Raw genomic sequence first — 16,473 nt, forward strand, 5'->3', positions numbered from 1 at the left:
AATTTGTAAACGTCAAAGATCCTTACAGGTTTGATCAACAGATGACTCTGTCCTAAATTTGCAATATGTAACTATTTCCAATTTTTTCTCCGCATCTGACGCAGCATCGGATATGTTATCACCATTCTCTCTCCGTCTGCTACCATCTGCTGGCTGCGCCCATGATCGGGTGTATCTAGCTGTTCCACGGTAGTGCACGGTAGTATGTAAGGCCGTGGGGATTGAGCTGTGCTATCGAAAACGAGTTGGGTTAGGTTAGCTTAGCAAGGTACGTATTCTTTGAAATAAATACCGATCCAAACGAAAGCCGACCTGGATATGTAAGACAAATGTGACGGACGTTTATTCCATATATATAGATTCACAGAATAATAAAATTTCATAACAAACTTGATTGTTATACAAGACCTATCCGGTAATTTGTGTACCAAGATTCGAGCATCAATGAATAGTGAGTTCTTGCCGGAGTAGAGCTGAAGCAGATACTTTGATAATACATTCTTTCTGCCTTTATTACAATTGACTTTTTTAAATAACTTCAGTCCGGGTATCTTGTTTCAGATGACAGATTTGTCAACAACTGTAGCTCACTTAACTAAACTGGGCACCTCGATTGTTTGCATGAAATATTTCAACGATCCATACTCGATTCTTGTGAGCGATAATCATTGGGCTACGAGAGCTTTTCAAATTCTGCTCTTCCACTCCATACTAGGAATTTTTCGATTTGGTAACAACATATAAATAACTGCTGATATAGCTTATTACTTAATAAGGCCAAATAACAATTGAAATTTTTACCACAGGTAATCCAAGCACCTCCAAGTATCTACGTGGATTCTACACATTGTTCTCAAAGATTATCCACACACTACCATTTGCTTTAATCGTTACAGAGATATTGCATTGGAATAAGACAAGTGAACAAATAACTCTAACGTTGTTGATTCTAACGGTTTTTCCCATTGTGTATGAGTCGAGGTCTAAAGAAAGAACAAGACGACACTTGATCGATGTTGCTGTCGGCCTAAACTTATGTGCTCTTATCTATGTCTCCCTTATAAGTAAAAATTACAGTGCTATTAGCCTAGTCGTGTCTTATGCTTTTACACATTTCTTATTAGAAGATATATCTGATCGATATGATGTACCTTACAGAGATCTTCTTCAGTACAGTCTTTGTTTCATGGAAATTTTTTCCATACTAACTCTGAAAGATCTTCAGGGCAATTACTGACCTGTTTTTATACCCATTTTAAGTGCCAAACACACAAAGCTAGGAGAAAACAATAATTGGCTTTGAGCAAATTGAGTGACCTACTTACAAGGAATAGGGTAATTAATTGAATATCAATTTAATGCATTAATTGCAAAGTTCACTGGCCTAAAAATTGGAAAAAGTCCCGTAATTTATTGAACCTTCCATTCGTAATTTGTTTCGTATTTTGAAAGATTGATTCTTTTATAACCACGTATAAGAGCAGAGTCTCTATCTACATATACGTACAATATCTCATATCATTTAGAAATTTATCCAAGTTTAATATACCAGTATATTTCTAATAATGTATTTACAATCGTTTCAAGGAAATTAAAAAATGTGCACGTTATTTTACCTGCTATTTAATCACTTTACTTTCAAATGCAAAACTCTCCATGTATACCTAGTAGCATACTGGATTCTGACCATCCCAACCGAGCTTCCGACACTTGAGATGTGGTCAAAATCCAACACGCCAAGCTTGGAAACGTTATTCTTAGAACTTGGAAAGTGAATTCGAAAAGGTTCGATTTTTTATTTGATAAATTAGATCGGTGGGAATATATGGAGCATAATCAGGATGGTTTCATATTTATCTTTTCCACTGAATTTTTATACCTATGTAGGTATATCTGTATTTTACAAAGCATTATAGATACACATGGTAACAACTGACTTGCAAAAAACGAGTTCATCATTAATTATTAGTATGGAAAAGAGTTAACCATCCCCTAAGCCAATAGGGTTGGAGAATATAACTTAGACAACAAATAAAGATTTATCAAATTCTAGAACTAATTTAATTTGTATGGATGAGAAAAGATTCCTTCAAAATTAAAGCATTTCACTTTTTTTCAAATCAGACCAAGAGTAAATAAAATCCCTAACTTTTTATCATTTTCCACCTCCCTATTTGTTACTGTATGTATATTATCTATACTTGAATATACACATAATTATATACACAATTCATTTAAATAACAAATATTAATGTCAAATAAAACATTCTAACATTTTGAGTTTATTTTAAATTTACATCAACTACTAATTTTCACATAACACTTTTTCACTAAATCACTTAACTATTCGGCAGTACTAATTGAGATTATGATCAAAGTTAGCACATCAAGGAATTGATTTCGACTATCTCATAATTAATTTCAATATAAATTGTGCTTTATACCGATTTACAATAAGATCAGGCATGTAAAATCTTACAAAAACATTTCAACACATCATTGTCATATAATTTACATATAAAAAAATTAATGAAGCTCCATAAAACTCAATTATATAAATACTTGCGGGCCAATGTGCCAATTTGTGAGGTTCCGCAGTAGCTACTATTCCCGATTGATCTATATTTTAATTGATCGAATTTTCATAGTATAGAGATACTTATATATATATTCGCTAATTAGTTTATGGCAAGAAATACAAAATGGCTTCATCGTATTAAAACATGTATCAAATATCTGCTCTAAAATCTTGTTTTAATCTTGGAATCAATTTAACTTACTATTGATCAGATAGAACTGTGTGCTACATTAAAGTAATACCATATAGAAAATTGAATACTCAAAAATTTGTACAACCAAAACTTTACGAACTAGAGCTAAACTGGCTCGAATACTTAGGACGGCTCCAAGATTTTGAAGCATAACTAATCAGTAATTACTGAGAAATATTTATTCGTACATTTGCTATTTTGAGTAATATGTCATTCATTTATTTGTTAACAATAAGCCAACTTCACTTGATCCTATGTTTTTCAATAATCTTAAGCGGTACTCGTGTGGTTATTAGCACCGCTAATAGCACTAAAAAGAGCAGCACTATTCCGCTTAAAACTTCCAACCTGTTCATCAGGCCAGACAGATTCACCTAACAGTGAGGACAAATTCTGACATAATTTTTGGTAATTCTCACGCAAAACTTCTTGATATTCATGCTGATCCGAAGTTATTAATTTGCTGTTTATCTGTAGAGCTGTATAACAGATCTTAACGAATTCCCTGCAAAGATAACAAGTCCACAAAATATTACTCGAATAACAAGTAACAGTATATTCTTAATTAATTGGCTGGCAATCACATTTACCTGAAGACGTCTTTTAAATCTTCAACTTTATCATCGGGGTATTGAGGCGAAAGAGCCGGATCTAGAAATGCTGAGGCATAAGCTAACGGCCCTGCATTAACCGTCACACATACACTACCCTGAAGCCGCAGTTGAAGTTTCTTGGCATCTGCTGGAGCAATCAGAGCAACATCTTCTAGTTCTGCAACTCTTTGTCGCATTTCATCAAGAGCAACTTCAATTGGACTAAGTTCCACAACTCGTTTCTGACAAACTGCGATACGTTTTTTCACATAAGGAAAAGAATATTGTGCTGAAAATAACCGAAAAAGTAGTGAGGTAGTGCATTTATTAAATTGAAAGTGAGAAATTATAGAAATTATTTTGATTACTTGTAAGAATCGTCCGACGCTTCCACTGATCCTCAGGATTACCCCTAGGTTTTCCTTCTCTTGTAAAAGGTGTTTCAAACATAAAACAGCACACATCATGGTTCTGCTCAAATTCAGTAACTCGAATCTCAAGTTCCAATTTTTCGAAATAGGGAATGACATGGGTAACTTGTATGTATGCCATTTTCGGATCTAATTCGCTGTTATTAACAGGCACAGAATCCATTATCATTTTCACAACATCATGACCAAACTTCTCTGAATAAAGTCTATTCAAACGCTCAGATATTTCAGATAAAGATGTTACTTTCGGCTCTTTGTATATGTATTCCTGACCACTTTCATCCTCAAAATATGCCTGAAAAATATAATTTGCATATAAAAGAAAGTCTTGCATATGTGAAAATTCAATATTTAAAAACAAATTATATCCTTCTTTAATTCTCACCGAACCAAAAAAGGCGACTCGATAAAACCTTCCCAGTAGCCTTTTGCCACTTTTAGTGACCTCAACAACTTTATTACATGCTTGAGCTAGGTGTGTATAACAATTGGACAAGGCCTGGTAGTTTCTTTTGCTCTCATACATAGGAATGATTAGCCGATATAATTGGCCCAGCAATTCAAATCTCTCAGCCTTCTCTAACGTTTCTGTACATGCCTCGAGCTGTTCCAGAAGAAGGTATTCATTATAATGAATATCCTGCACACCTGTTGATAAGTTTTTTACTTGTTATGTCACATTTAATATTTTAACGAGCAGCATTCTATGATGTAAATAGCTATAATATCCTATATATGAGTCAATTTACAGGTAGTTGTCTACAAGTGAGTACGAGTTCACCAAAACACCATCAACTATTGATCCCAGTTCTAATATGCAAAAATTATGAATTTTTATCGCATATTTACAAAGTTAGGTACAAAGTGTACTGATTCACAATAAATACTGCATTACATCCTACAAGGTGCATTTTTTTATACACTAAATTATCAAAGTTTTGAAATAATTATGCATTTGTACAAATAGACCAAAAGCATTGGAGAATAAAAACTAGTTTCGATATTGCTAAGTTTTTGTTTGAATTATTAAATCACATGGTAACATATATTTAAACGCTGTCATGGTATACCAAAAATATTGAACTGAATTCCAACTAATATTTGACCGTATCCTTATCCAGATTCCATGTATCTTAAGACGTCAAAACAAAAAGTGATATCTTAATTATTTCTTTATATACCGTGACATTGTCTTTTCAGGCTTAAGCTAGTGTTAGTACTTAGTATATGAAACAAACATGTGCAAGGCAACATACAAATCTCACCAGCATCAAGCTTAAGCCCACGTTCATCTCGTGAAATGTTCACAGAGATCTTGTCAAATGCTTCTGCACCCCACGTATGGATCTTTTTCAACTTTAGATACTCTGCCATTAATGCTGCTATATGCAACTGACAACACGCAGCCTATAAGAAAGTAGTGTAGTGAAGATTTCGAATTGTATTAGGAATAAAAAATTTAGAACGAATGATATAACAATCTTTCTAATCCACATGAAAAAAATTCAATTACTCTTACCTCAGAAAAATTTTCCACCCTTGCGTGATTTCGAGCCATAGTTTCAAGCCAAGTATGTCTCAACTCTGGTGTACTGGCATACGAATTAGCCAAGCTATGCTGTAAGTCTACTAGCATCTCTGGATCATTGTTGTGTTCCCGCATCTGTGCCGTAGCCATTAATACAGTTCTGATTCTTTTAGTTAAATCTTTAACCTCGACTGGAAATCCAGTTCCTTTCATAGCTTTATCAGAAGATGCATAGCTATTGATAAGGGACAGTGATTCTTGAAATCTTGAATTGTTTAGACCGATCACATTTCCTAGCATCTGCGATACAGATATAATCACCTGTAAAGAGATATGCAACTCTATAGATTAAATAGTCTGATCTTTAAGGGAAAATAAACTGCGTACGATTTCTGCTACTTTGAAAATTGCCGAGTACAAACTGACGGGCAGTAGCAGAGGATTAAGAGTGTTTACGTGCCTACAAAGAACATTGCTGGGTTGAATATATTCTTAGAACGCGCTATTTAGACACCTCTGAAAAAAAACGTAAAGACTGACCAAAATTTCCTGCCCAGCATTCCTCAGTACTGAATTGTCGTTCATGTGCACTTTTAGATTATATTACTTCCTTTCTGGAGAAAAAGGAAATTCCTAATATTACATATTAAGCCAGTAATTTACCTGCAGATGTACCCTGGTTAATCCTTTCCTGCTGGTGAACTCAAAATTGCTCCGCATGAGCAAATATAATAAAGCACACGATTCTTGCCTGATTGAACTTAGTTTACTGTTACAGCATCGGAGCAATTCGTAACACAGACGTCCACACAAAACAGCATTACCTATAAATTGGAACGTACATACATGATGAATATTTTACTTTTATTGTTCCACAACTAAACTATAAATTAGTCCGCTTCGTTTGCTTGAATCACAAAAAGTTTACTTTTAATTTTACATTATTTTTACATCACTTTAATCAAATCTGTTAACATTTTACTATACACTTTCACATAGAATTATTTCCACACCAGTCTGAATTGTTTTGACTGTAAGGAATGACTCATGTTCTTCTTAGTATGCTGTCATTTCAATTATTTAGTTATTTTATTACGTTTTGGCTAGTACAGTCAGCTATCTTGATACCTGAAAATTTACTGTAATATATAATATTATACATTGATTTGATCGTTATGCATTCAACATTGACAGTGGTTGATTGTATTATTATTTGTATTCAAATTGTTATTACATTATATGATAAAATATACCTGAATGTAATTTTTACAAAACCTTCAAATTAAATACCGTTTCAGAGTGCTGTATCACATTTCTGTTCTACATCTGTCAACAACTTGACTACTTTGTAGTTTTTGTGAGCCCTAGTGCTTTAAAGTCGACTTTTACGTACTAGTGCTTATCAGAACTACATAGTAGTCTCGTTTTTGACATGGGGTAGCACAGAAAATACTAGGTTTGTGGCACGTGCAAATAAAGGGATTTCTTGATTCGTGTGTGTTTCACACTTGCCTTTGGCTTGTGAGGCTCTTTACATTCGTCGAAAAATCACTATTTTATGGCACTTGCCACGAAAATAACTATTTCAATTGATGGTAAGTTTGATTAAGCTACTTCATACTACAAAGGCTTGAAAAAGTAACATGGCTTACTTAAACATACAAGTATAATTAAGTATCCATTTTGCCACGTCATACCTGAATGAATTGAAAATTTTGTAAAACTAGTTTGTTTCATTTTCTCGTACAAAGTAACAACAACTTGAATACAAAAAATGATACAATTAACACACGTAGATGTTAAACGCATATAAATCTAATTCGTGTATAATATTATGTATATTATTGTAAATTCTTAGATCTGAACATGGCTAGCTGTGCCAGCCAAAACGTTATTTAAAAAATTAAATATTTGAAATGATTGCTTACCGAAATCAACCCAAATGTATACATGCCAACAAAGATTGGAGATTTGTTTCATTGCAATAAAATATACCAAAACAGTTGTGCATGAAATTAACCGTCAATTAGAATTGCAGCTAAGGATAAAAATTACAGATAATAAAAATACATTACGATGCACTATTATAGCTAATAAAATTTGCCGATCCGATACAAAAAAAAAAAAAAAAACCACACCTAAGGACTAGAACTGGTTTATACTGTGAAGACTTTTTGCAATTATTGTCATCGAGACTTTTAAACAAAACCGACTTAAAAATGTTTTACCTTGAAATAAAGTGACGGAGTAGTTGTTCAAAAAGGCTCTAAATCCAGCAAAAACATGTCTTAACAGAGTCTCAGACTGTCCTACTTGTAGAAAAGATAAATAAATGTCAAATATTTTCCGCATTACTGGATTATACCCATCTCCAGTGACAAGAGCATCCTAAGGAAAATGATATCGAAATTTAATAATATTTATTAACTCTGGTGATTTGTTACTAATAGTAAAAAAATTGATGTACCTTGAAATGAATACAGTATAATCCCAAGCAATCGAGTGCTATGAGGCCAACTTCGGTTGCCATATTAGCTTCTAATAACGCTTGATGTAACTTTCCACTCTCATTTTCAGCTAAATTTTCTCGAGCGACTGTATTATGCGTCTGCAGCGTACCAGTCCCAGAAGTTTCAGATGAGAAATCTGGTGGTGCCATCCTGGCAGGTAGAGTCATAGCCTTGACAGTACGTGGCTTCCCACCAGCGCTAGTCGAGTTACTTGCTATCTGTCGCTTTCCCACATATTTAAACTGGTAGAGGCTCATTCTGGAATGAAACGATTTATTCCAATAAGTAATTAAAAATTTTCAGAATAAATGTCTAATCTTTACTTACTCAATGACTGTGAAGAAACTAAGTAATTCAATGTCACTGCACTGCTGCCACCAAGCTATAATCTGGTGATCGCCTAAATGCTTGACAACGAATAGAAAGCAGAGGAGTAGATCTTTGACTTCGGCTGATTGAAGTTTGTCACATCTAGATGAGGTCTGGGTGACGCTTAACGATCGTGAATGACCTTTGTGTTCATGAGTACCATTTTCTGTGGGTTCTCGAATTATAGCAGTTTCCTGAGAAATGTTCGATTGAGATGCTCCGGACATTGTAGATGCATCGGATTCTATGCTTGTGCAGGAATTTCCATTGACTAAACCCTGTCCAGCAATCGCCGCAAAGTATGTGGAGTCCCGAAGATGCATGGAGACTCTGATTGGCGATTGGGTATCCAAATTCAAAGTGAATCTGTAACGGTTGGGAAAAAAATGTATATTGCTACATCGTAAAAAGAATATGGATGTTCTAGAAGAGTTTGAATATATAATTGAATCAAACGTACCTATGCATTGACCTTGGTGTACTAGTACTAGTTGTATTGTTACTGTTGGTATCTCTGTTTAGCAGAAAAGAACTACTACTTGATATTCTGTTTGACGTGTTTTGCTTTCCTTCACTGTTAGATGTACTATCATGTACCAATTCTAGTCTGTGCAAATTTTCCAGCACTATACCTAGCCAAGGTATATATATTGATGCTATTCGACTCAATTGCCCCTGAAATAATATCAATTGTATCGCTATGGGTCATATTCAAAAAATTGTCGAGGAGAAATCATAAACAAATTTCAAACTCACTTTATTTTGATACCGATCATCCAGTTCATGTTTGGCCATCAAATCTCTCAATGTTGCAACTGCAACTTTTCTAATTTGTACAATTTCATTCAACGATGTTTTCACTTCTTGTAAAAGTAAACCAACCAGGAAATGGTGCTTGCAAAAGTTCTCAGACAGGCAATACTCATTCATTAACTCTGTAAGAATTTTGAATATTTGTCTTTAAACATTTTTTTTTAATAACAAAATTCATTTGTCTAATATGGTCAAAGTGCTGGGGAAAATCAATCCACTTTTCACACGTTTGCTAATCTAATTGCCATAAATATTTATGTATGTGCAATTTTGATTGAGAATGTAAGTATTACAGTACAAAACAATGACAAAAATTCTCTGTGCTATGATGTACGAAGAGGAGAAGGAATCTTCAAACGATGTAAACCAATGTGCATATTTCTCTCAACTACTATGGCTACATGAGAAAACCATAATACAGTTTGAGATTATGAATATGGCATAACATACCATCACTATCAGGCTCTGTCTCTGTATCTTCGGAGAGAGGCATAAAATAAATATATTACAAATGTACAGATTGAAGACGTAGTATGTTGTCTGAAATGCTTACCTCTGCTAGTTATTCTTGACTGCATCATCGGCAAATTAAAGGAGACGTAATGTTCGTGGGAGCAAATGATTTGTAAGAACATGAATTTAAAATCATGTAAAGCACGGGGATCGCCAGGTGCAAAATTGTCCATATATGAATTGATTAACCGAAATACAAAGCCTCGATCCATGAATGTCAAACATTTCTGTGACAAGAACAAGAAAATTTCAGAAATTTGTGTGAAATAAACTTCTAATATGGTTCTACAAGTACATATAAGGATATGAAATATATAGCAGACCTTTAAAAAATGTGCGAGGCTTTTGTTCAGCTCCTGGGTTTCAACTGGCATTTCCTTGTATCTCTTCATAAGATATGGCATAATTACATCTAAAAGATTTTCTATGTTCTTATGATATTCTTTGGAAAACCTTTCATTTCTGTGCATCTGAAAGCATGTTGCACTATCTTAATAAACTAGGAATTCTTGGATGTCATGCATGAAGTTAGAACAGGTAAAAATAAAAGTAATCCGATTTTTATGTAAATATTGAATATTTTTTGTAGTATAGCCGTAAATCTAACCTTAATTCTGCCAGTTGTTAGCAAATGCTGTGCCATACTTTTGATCATAATATCAAAGAAAAAACTGGAGTGATGCATAAACTTATTGACTACTAAAAAGTCAGTATTACTCGGTTGTAACAGCGTCGGAAGATGTTTCCCAAGCTCTTCATGTACGGTTGTAATTCCAGTTTCTTTGGATGGAGACACGAATACAAACTATAAATGAAAATATAATTGAAAATGTTTCAAGAATACATGAATAACAAAGAAAAAAAAATAGTTGTACAGCGTAAAAAGTTACCGTAACATAAGCTTGCAGTGTTTCTTTCCGTTCCGCCTCATGCACCATATTAATGATATGTATCAATACCCTGATGATGTATAAGCTTACATCTTCATTAGTTGTAAATATCAGCAATGTAAAAAGTTGGTTCAATATCGTTGGTAGAAACGTGATAGCTGTGACTATTTGAATAGCATGAGCAGCTTTTAATATTTTGCACGTTTCTGATTCGGATGGCATAGCAGATGGCTTGGTATCTAATATTCGCTCAGCATGGCTGAATAGATTATGTAGATGTTGATCTCTGGCAAATACTGTCGAGATAAGTTGAAAGCCAACTGTGAATATTGGACGTTGTGAATCAATCCAAGTTATATCAGGTCCAGCATTCTGTATGGAAAAATACATAAGCTTCTCATGAAATAATTATATTAAAGAGAAAAAAGAGTAGTTAATCTACTAACTTGTTAGAATCTTAAACAAAACTGGGACATTGAATGAAAGGACGTTTTGTGGGTGGAAACAAATAGAAATGAAATACATTACTCTGATACACCTTACAAAAATTGAAGTGTAGTAGTGAATGAATTGAAAGAAAAAAATAAAATAAATAGAACAAATCTTACTTTGTATTGCGTGAAGTGACGAACATGAGGACTTGAACGGTTTTGAGGAAAGCACATAAAATAGCAAAGCGTGAATGAATCTCATCATCACAAAGCATTGTAAATATATAAATAATCAAATTAAAAGGGAAATGAAACAATAGTTATTGAACAGACGTCAGTACAACACATATATACTTAAACTCACGTATATCTGATGAGTGGAAAATGGTTGGTAAGTAAAAATACACACGCAGATAGTGCCCTCACCCAAATCTGCTATGCGCATTGCAAATGCTTGTAGGTAATTAGAACTACTTTGTTATATCTATTTCACATATCTTAATTATTTTTTCCGACCTAATACTGGTCGAAAGAACAAGTCCAAGTATGAGTGATAATTTGAAAGTTGATGAAATGAAGAAGGGCCTTGAAAACACAAATGAAATTAGTGGATGAATGGATATGACCTTACTCTTACCCCTTTCCCTAGGCCTAGGGGTTGGATGGACAGGTAACCGGCTGGTAAATGCGTAGCTACGGGTAACACTTGAACATCCACGTTTAGCCTGATCAAAGCACGTATTTAAGAAGACAAGTTTACGAGCATTGAAGGGTAACAGACTAAATATTTAATAAAGGTAAACACTCGTTGGACACAAAATGGTTTTAACTATTCAAACCTTGTAAGTATGAAGTCTCAATGACCAAACGATCATTTTTTTCGTATTAGTTAAATTGAATCGTGCAAAACGTACCGACCCTTATGCAGCAATGGAGCCCACGAGTATCCAACGCAATTTTCAACCCCGTTCTCTTTTTTCTTATTCATATCACAGCTGATATGATAGAAGGAGAACAGAAGATGATGCTTTGAAGACAATTTTGTCGGTAACCTCATTTTTATTTCTTCGTACCATGAAGGGACTGCGTTATGATGTAGAACTGAGCAAGATGCTTTAAGACGCAAAATCGACAAGCCAGGTTTCCCGTAAATACACTACGTACAAACATATTAATTATTAATATCACCTCATAAGTGAAGTCATGATCAATTACGCTTGTTCGAACAATTAATAAACAAATTCAAATTTACTCTTATGGGCTGAGCATTTTCGCTGTCATTGTCTCTAAGCTCAACAATACAAGCTATGTTTCTTGCTCTCGTAAAAATCTTCTGAGTGTCAAAAGAAAGAGTTTGGGGATAAACATATAGATGATTTATATAAGTGATGTAAGGATGAACTTCTCTTTCCGATGATCCTTCAAATTCGGCAATTTCCAAAGTCGGCTCTGATGTAGGAGGTATAGGAAATGGCTTCAATGGTACAAAAGAAGTCGTTAACGTATCTAGACATATAACGAATAACACAGTTTGAGTACTCTGAATAGGATTACAACGAATTTGGAAAAGACTTCTATTCTTTGTTAGCAAATTATTATAGAAAACAAGTTATGTACTCACTTTCTGGAATTTCTGTGATTGGTTCTATTTTTAGTTTCAACCATCCTGGTATAATTGTGAGCTTACTGAGCTTCTCTGGTCTGTAAACAAGTTACAGGATGATGAATTAACGGAAATTACTGTTTTAGCAGACTGAGTTTCTATGTTTCAAGAAATGTTCTGCTACCACATAATGATTATCAAGATACAGTTCTACTGAGGTTTAAGTGAATTTGTTTTAAATCAAGAAATAACCGACCCTAATATAGATTGAATAATTTTATGGAAAAAAGTAATAAACTTAAAGCACACAAGTAGTACGAACAAATTATTATCATCAATAACGTACAAAGCAAGTTACTTACTTCCTATATTCCGATAAAAGCTTTAATAATTCATCATCTTTGATTTTGTTTCCTTCCTGTCTGTATATTGCTGGGAAGTCTGAGGCAGTGTCTAATTCATTGCTGTATAATCTGAACAAAGGCCTTGCCGCCCAAGCAAAAGGCATTGTGTAATTTCCGAGCCTGAACATTGACAGAAAATAACAATTATTTATCACTTTTAGGTGTATCTGGAAAAAATTCGATGATCGTTTCATTTACCTTTGACATGCGGCTTTAACTTGTTTATGGAGTTTCAGACCAAGTCTAGGATCTTTCGTGGCTCTAATATAAGGTTCAGATGTTTGACAAATACCACCTTGTAATATTTTGTCTATTCTTACAACGAGAAATATGTCAGGATGTGGATTGCTGACGCTAAAGATCGCCTGCAAACAAAAAGAATTCAAGCAACCGCTGAAACTAATCAATGTTGAGCTTCTATGTAAAAATGATTTGTAAATCTTGATATGACATAATAAATCGTTGCATAATTTACACACTTGTTTGGGATACATAAGCCATTCTTTTGGTAGGCTTTTGATTTCTTCTGGCAATGGAACATCCTCTTCCTTTTCAGTCATGATTCCTACTGGGCTCAATTCTTTGGAAATATTTCTAACTACTTCATTGTTGATATCGAAGTGAAAGTTTTCTGTCAATTTCCTGCCATTTCTTACATCAAACAAACATAATGTAGTTTGATAAGGCTCGACCTGGCACAGAGAATCCTTTTCATCTATCGGAGCTTGCAATCTAAACTTCAAGCTCTCACATTTTATTAAAAGTCTTTGTCCAAATTGCTCCTTATAAGGATCTACAGTAGTGTCAGGAGAACTGCCTGTTGGGCTTTTAGCATGCGGTATGTGGGGATATATACAAAATAATCTACGTCTATTCTCACGCCTCGATAATGCTATACTTGTGTCGGTTTCTCTGGAATATCTTATTAACTGAGGGTTCATACTCTGCTCCAAGCCTTTCAAAGTTCCATACACCTATAAAACAGTGAAATTATTACTAATATTATTATTCATTAGAGTCACAGTACATAATAAATGCTGGAAAAATTCTTTTCACCACTTCAAAGCTCTGGTAATTCATATCAAGATGCTAAATTACAATGACATCGGTCCTTCGATAAAGTTTGAGTTTATTGATACTAAAATACAAATTATTATCTTACTTGCATAGGCTGAGGTGATGGGGGCGGTGTAGTGCAAGCTCTTTCTAATGAAGCCGATCTCTTGTCTTCCTGCTGTTTATAGTGTTGAAGTACAGAGCTTAGTTTGAGCAACCAATCTTGTAGTTCGATTTCGCTATCTGCAGCCAAGCTGTAAGACTTGTGTGTTCCTGTCATTCTAAGTTCAAAACAGTATCTTCCACGCTTAGTGTTCCTCACAACTTCAGAGCAGAAATCCATTACTATTGTTAATTTAGCTTCTCCTTTCTTTTCATCCTTAAATAACTCAAGGATGTAGGTCCCATCTACCTCTTGCCTCAAGTGACAGTAACGCCGTTTGAACGATTTGGAACCAATGTGAACAAACATACGATCGCTACCAATCTCAGGACCTTTCATTAAGTATCCCTGCTTTGTAATCCCATCACTTTTAGTTGAATCCTGTTGAGAATATAAAAATTTTACATTATGTAAATTAGCAAATGTAGTATACATATTATCCCGATTGACAAAGGTAAAATTAAAGATAATTTTCATTACCATTGTCAGTACAAATAAAACCGATCAAGATTATGTCAGTGATTATGGTTAGATGTGAGATTATTTCTTACCTCATCTACTTGATCAACTTCTGTGTCAATTTCATATACCTCATCTTTAAGGTAGTCCGAATTTGTTATTCTGCAACATAGTAAGGTGAAGATGGATATTTGTAAGTCTAATTTCAACGGGTCAAATTTTCCATGGCCTGTCACTTCAAAAACCATAATACATACTTCGGTAATTCTAAGTAACTTCCGCTATATGCTGTATATTTATAATGCACCAGGTTCCAATTGGAAGAATATGTTTTAAGGCATTCTTTAGTGAGAAGGCTACAGCCATCTTCGCTCTCAGTACTTTCAGAAACTTGCCGTACGGTAGAGACGACAGTTCTATATCTTCTTGGCAACACGACTTGCTATAAAAGAACACAATATATAGTTAAGAATTCTTTGACCACAGTAACTTTTCTCACATTACTTTCTAGCTCCTCAAAAACACAGCACAAAGATTTCCGACCAGGCTAAATCTGAACTTTAGGAGTTTCTTGTTTAGATTACCAAGGCACATATAAGCTAAATATTTAACATAGAGAGGGTGTGTTAACATTAAGTGTCAAATGTTTACAACGGGAGAGAAAAAAATGAAATTTCCATACAATCTGATAGGCTGATTCAAATCATCATCAGGCATAGTTTATATGGTGGTAATAATAGCCACTTTATTTTAGGTACTAAGTTCGTGAAAAAAAAGTTCCCTTTGTACCAGCCTGTAAATGCTTCAAGCTTTATGTACATGGACTAATCAATGACCAACAAAAATTTTTTAGTTTAAATGTGGTATGTACTGATAAGTACTATGTTTACAAGCTTTACCGAAACATCATCTTGAGGATACAGTAAAAGCTCGCGCTGTGGATCATTTTGCAGAAGAGTTTTGTTCTTCTGTACAAAATTTTCAAAGTCTATGGGATCAACAAGGTGTGGCTTGTTCTGAAATAAATCATAATATGTTTCATTATTACATGAACTAGATGTTTTTATTTAGAAAAGAAGATAAAAGATAAAAATATTTTGCATAGTAGTAGGATGTGTTAGATTACTAGTTAAATAGTGCTGGAGAATACATTTATATCACTGTCAGATACAATTGACAGTGGAATCGATACTCTAATGTATAAAATTGAACAAAGCAAAGAACATGATTCATGAAAGTCAATATGAACTTTCTTAATTACAAAGTATATTCAAGTTTATTGCGCTCCAGAGTTGTTGCATAATTAGCAGCCAGTGGACGATAAAAATAGACGAAAATAGACATGTGTTTGTAGTACCTGTACTGTGCTCTCTCTAACAACCTGTGATACAGTTTCCCTGAGTTGTGCAGCCATCCCCGGTTTTCCCAGACCTCGAGTAAACTTTCTTTCGCTCATCTTGACCGATGTCAAACCATCAATTTATTTCATCTGCATTAATATATAAATACATCACGTAGTACTATACACCTGCGGCAAAACCGACACTTTTTTATCGGCATTATCGCCATATTTGTTTAACGTAGTGTATGACGTAAAGAAATTCCACCTGCTAATCGCTGCGTACGAAAATCCGGTCGCAAAACATCAAGGATATAGAAACGACTGTATTGTGTATAATGCATAGCAAAGATTCATTCCAATTAAATGCTTACATTGGCAATGATGATGATACTTCATATTTTATTTCACTCATCAAAATTTGACGTTTCGTCAGCCATTTTACGGATAGTTTTTCTCTTCCTTATTCCCTATGGGTAACTAAAGAGGAACAAGAGGCAAGCAATCCACTGCACTTATGTGCTGCACCTACCCACTACTGGTATCAACGCATGAGTGTATGTATGTATATATGCAGTACACACACGTATATAAATTTCT

At 34.2% G+C, this 16,473-nt stretch overlaps 2 protein-coding genes across 11 annotated transcripts; one reads left to right on the forward strand and one right to left on the reverse strand.

The window, feature by feature from the left end:
- Nucleotides 1-21: 21 nt before the first annotated feature.
- On the forward strand, nucleotides 22-1,627 carry LOC124298752 (uncharacterized). 2 transcript variants are annotated; one of them, XM_046751173.1, is made up of 3 exons: nucleotides 22-268; nucleotides 562-730; nucleotides 807-1,627. In XM_046751173.1, exons 2-3 carry the CDS (start codon nucleotides 562-564, stop codon nucleotides 1,235-1,237), a joined length of 600 nt encoding a protein of 199 aa, XP_046607129.1. In that variant the 5' UTR covers nucleotides 22-268; the 3' UTR covers nucleotides 1,238-1,627. The 2 variants fall into 2 exon arrangements, with proteins under 2 accessions (XP_046607129.1, XP_046607130.1); XM_046751174.1 differs by lacking the exon at nucleotides 22-268 and adding an exon at nucleotides 296-451.
- LOC124298726 (dedicator of cytokinesis protein 9) lies at nucleotides 1,209-16,462 on the reverse strand. 9 transcript variants are annotated; one of them, XM_046751125.1, is made up of 30 exons: nucleotides 16,248-16,462; nucleotides 15,892-16,023; nucleotides 15,434-15,550; nucleotides 14,792-14,976; nucleotides 14,627-14,696; nucleotides 14,019-14,456; nucleotides 13,336-13,830; nucleotides 13,055-13,221; nucleotides 12,815-12,976; nucleotides 12,471-12,550; nucleotides 12,102-12,355; nucleotides 11,764-12,005; nucleotides 11,481-11,574; nucleotides 10,419-10,790; nucleotides 10,136-10,333; nucleotides 9,852-9,998; nucleotides 9,569-9,755; nucleotides 9,466-9,492; nucleotides 8,959-9,137; nucleotides 8,663-8,877; nucleotides 8,161-8,568; nucleotides 7,791-8,091; nucleotides 7,552-7,711; nucleotides 5,987-6,147; nucleotides 5,315-5,644; nucleotides 5,052-5,202; nucleotides 4,181-4,443; nucleotides 3,733-4,090; nucleotides 3,362-3,653; nucleotides 1,209-3,276 (listed from the first exon to the last, which is right to left on the reverse strand). In XM_046751125.1, exons 2-30 carry the CDS (start codon nucleotides 15,988-15,990, stop codon nucleotides 3,042-3,044), a joined length of 6,387 nt encoding a protein of 2,128 aa, XP_046607081.1. In that variant the 5' UTR covers nucleotides 15,991-16,023; nucleotides 16,248-16,462; the 3' UTR covers nucleotides 1,209-3,041. The 9 variants fall into 9 exon arrangements, with proteins under 9 accessions (XP_046607081.1, XP_046607083.1, XP_046607080.1 ...); XM_046751127.1 differs by having other exon boundaries at nucleotides 15,892-16,062; XM_046751124.1 differs by having other exon boundaries at nucleotides 15,892-16,151.
- Between the last annotated feature and the right edge of the window lie 11 nt (nucleotides 16,463-16,473).

The sequence above is a fragment of the Neodiprion virginianus genome, chromosome 2, assembly GCF_021901495.1.
Source record: "Neodiprion virginianus isolate iyNeoVirg1 chromosome 2, iyNeoVirg1.1, whole genome shotgun sequence".
Taxonomy (NCBI): Eukaryota; Metazoa; Arthropoda; class Insecta; order Hymenoptera; family Diprionidae; genus Neodiprion; species Neodiprion virginianus.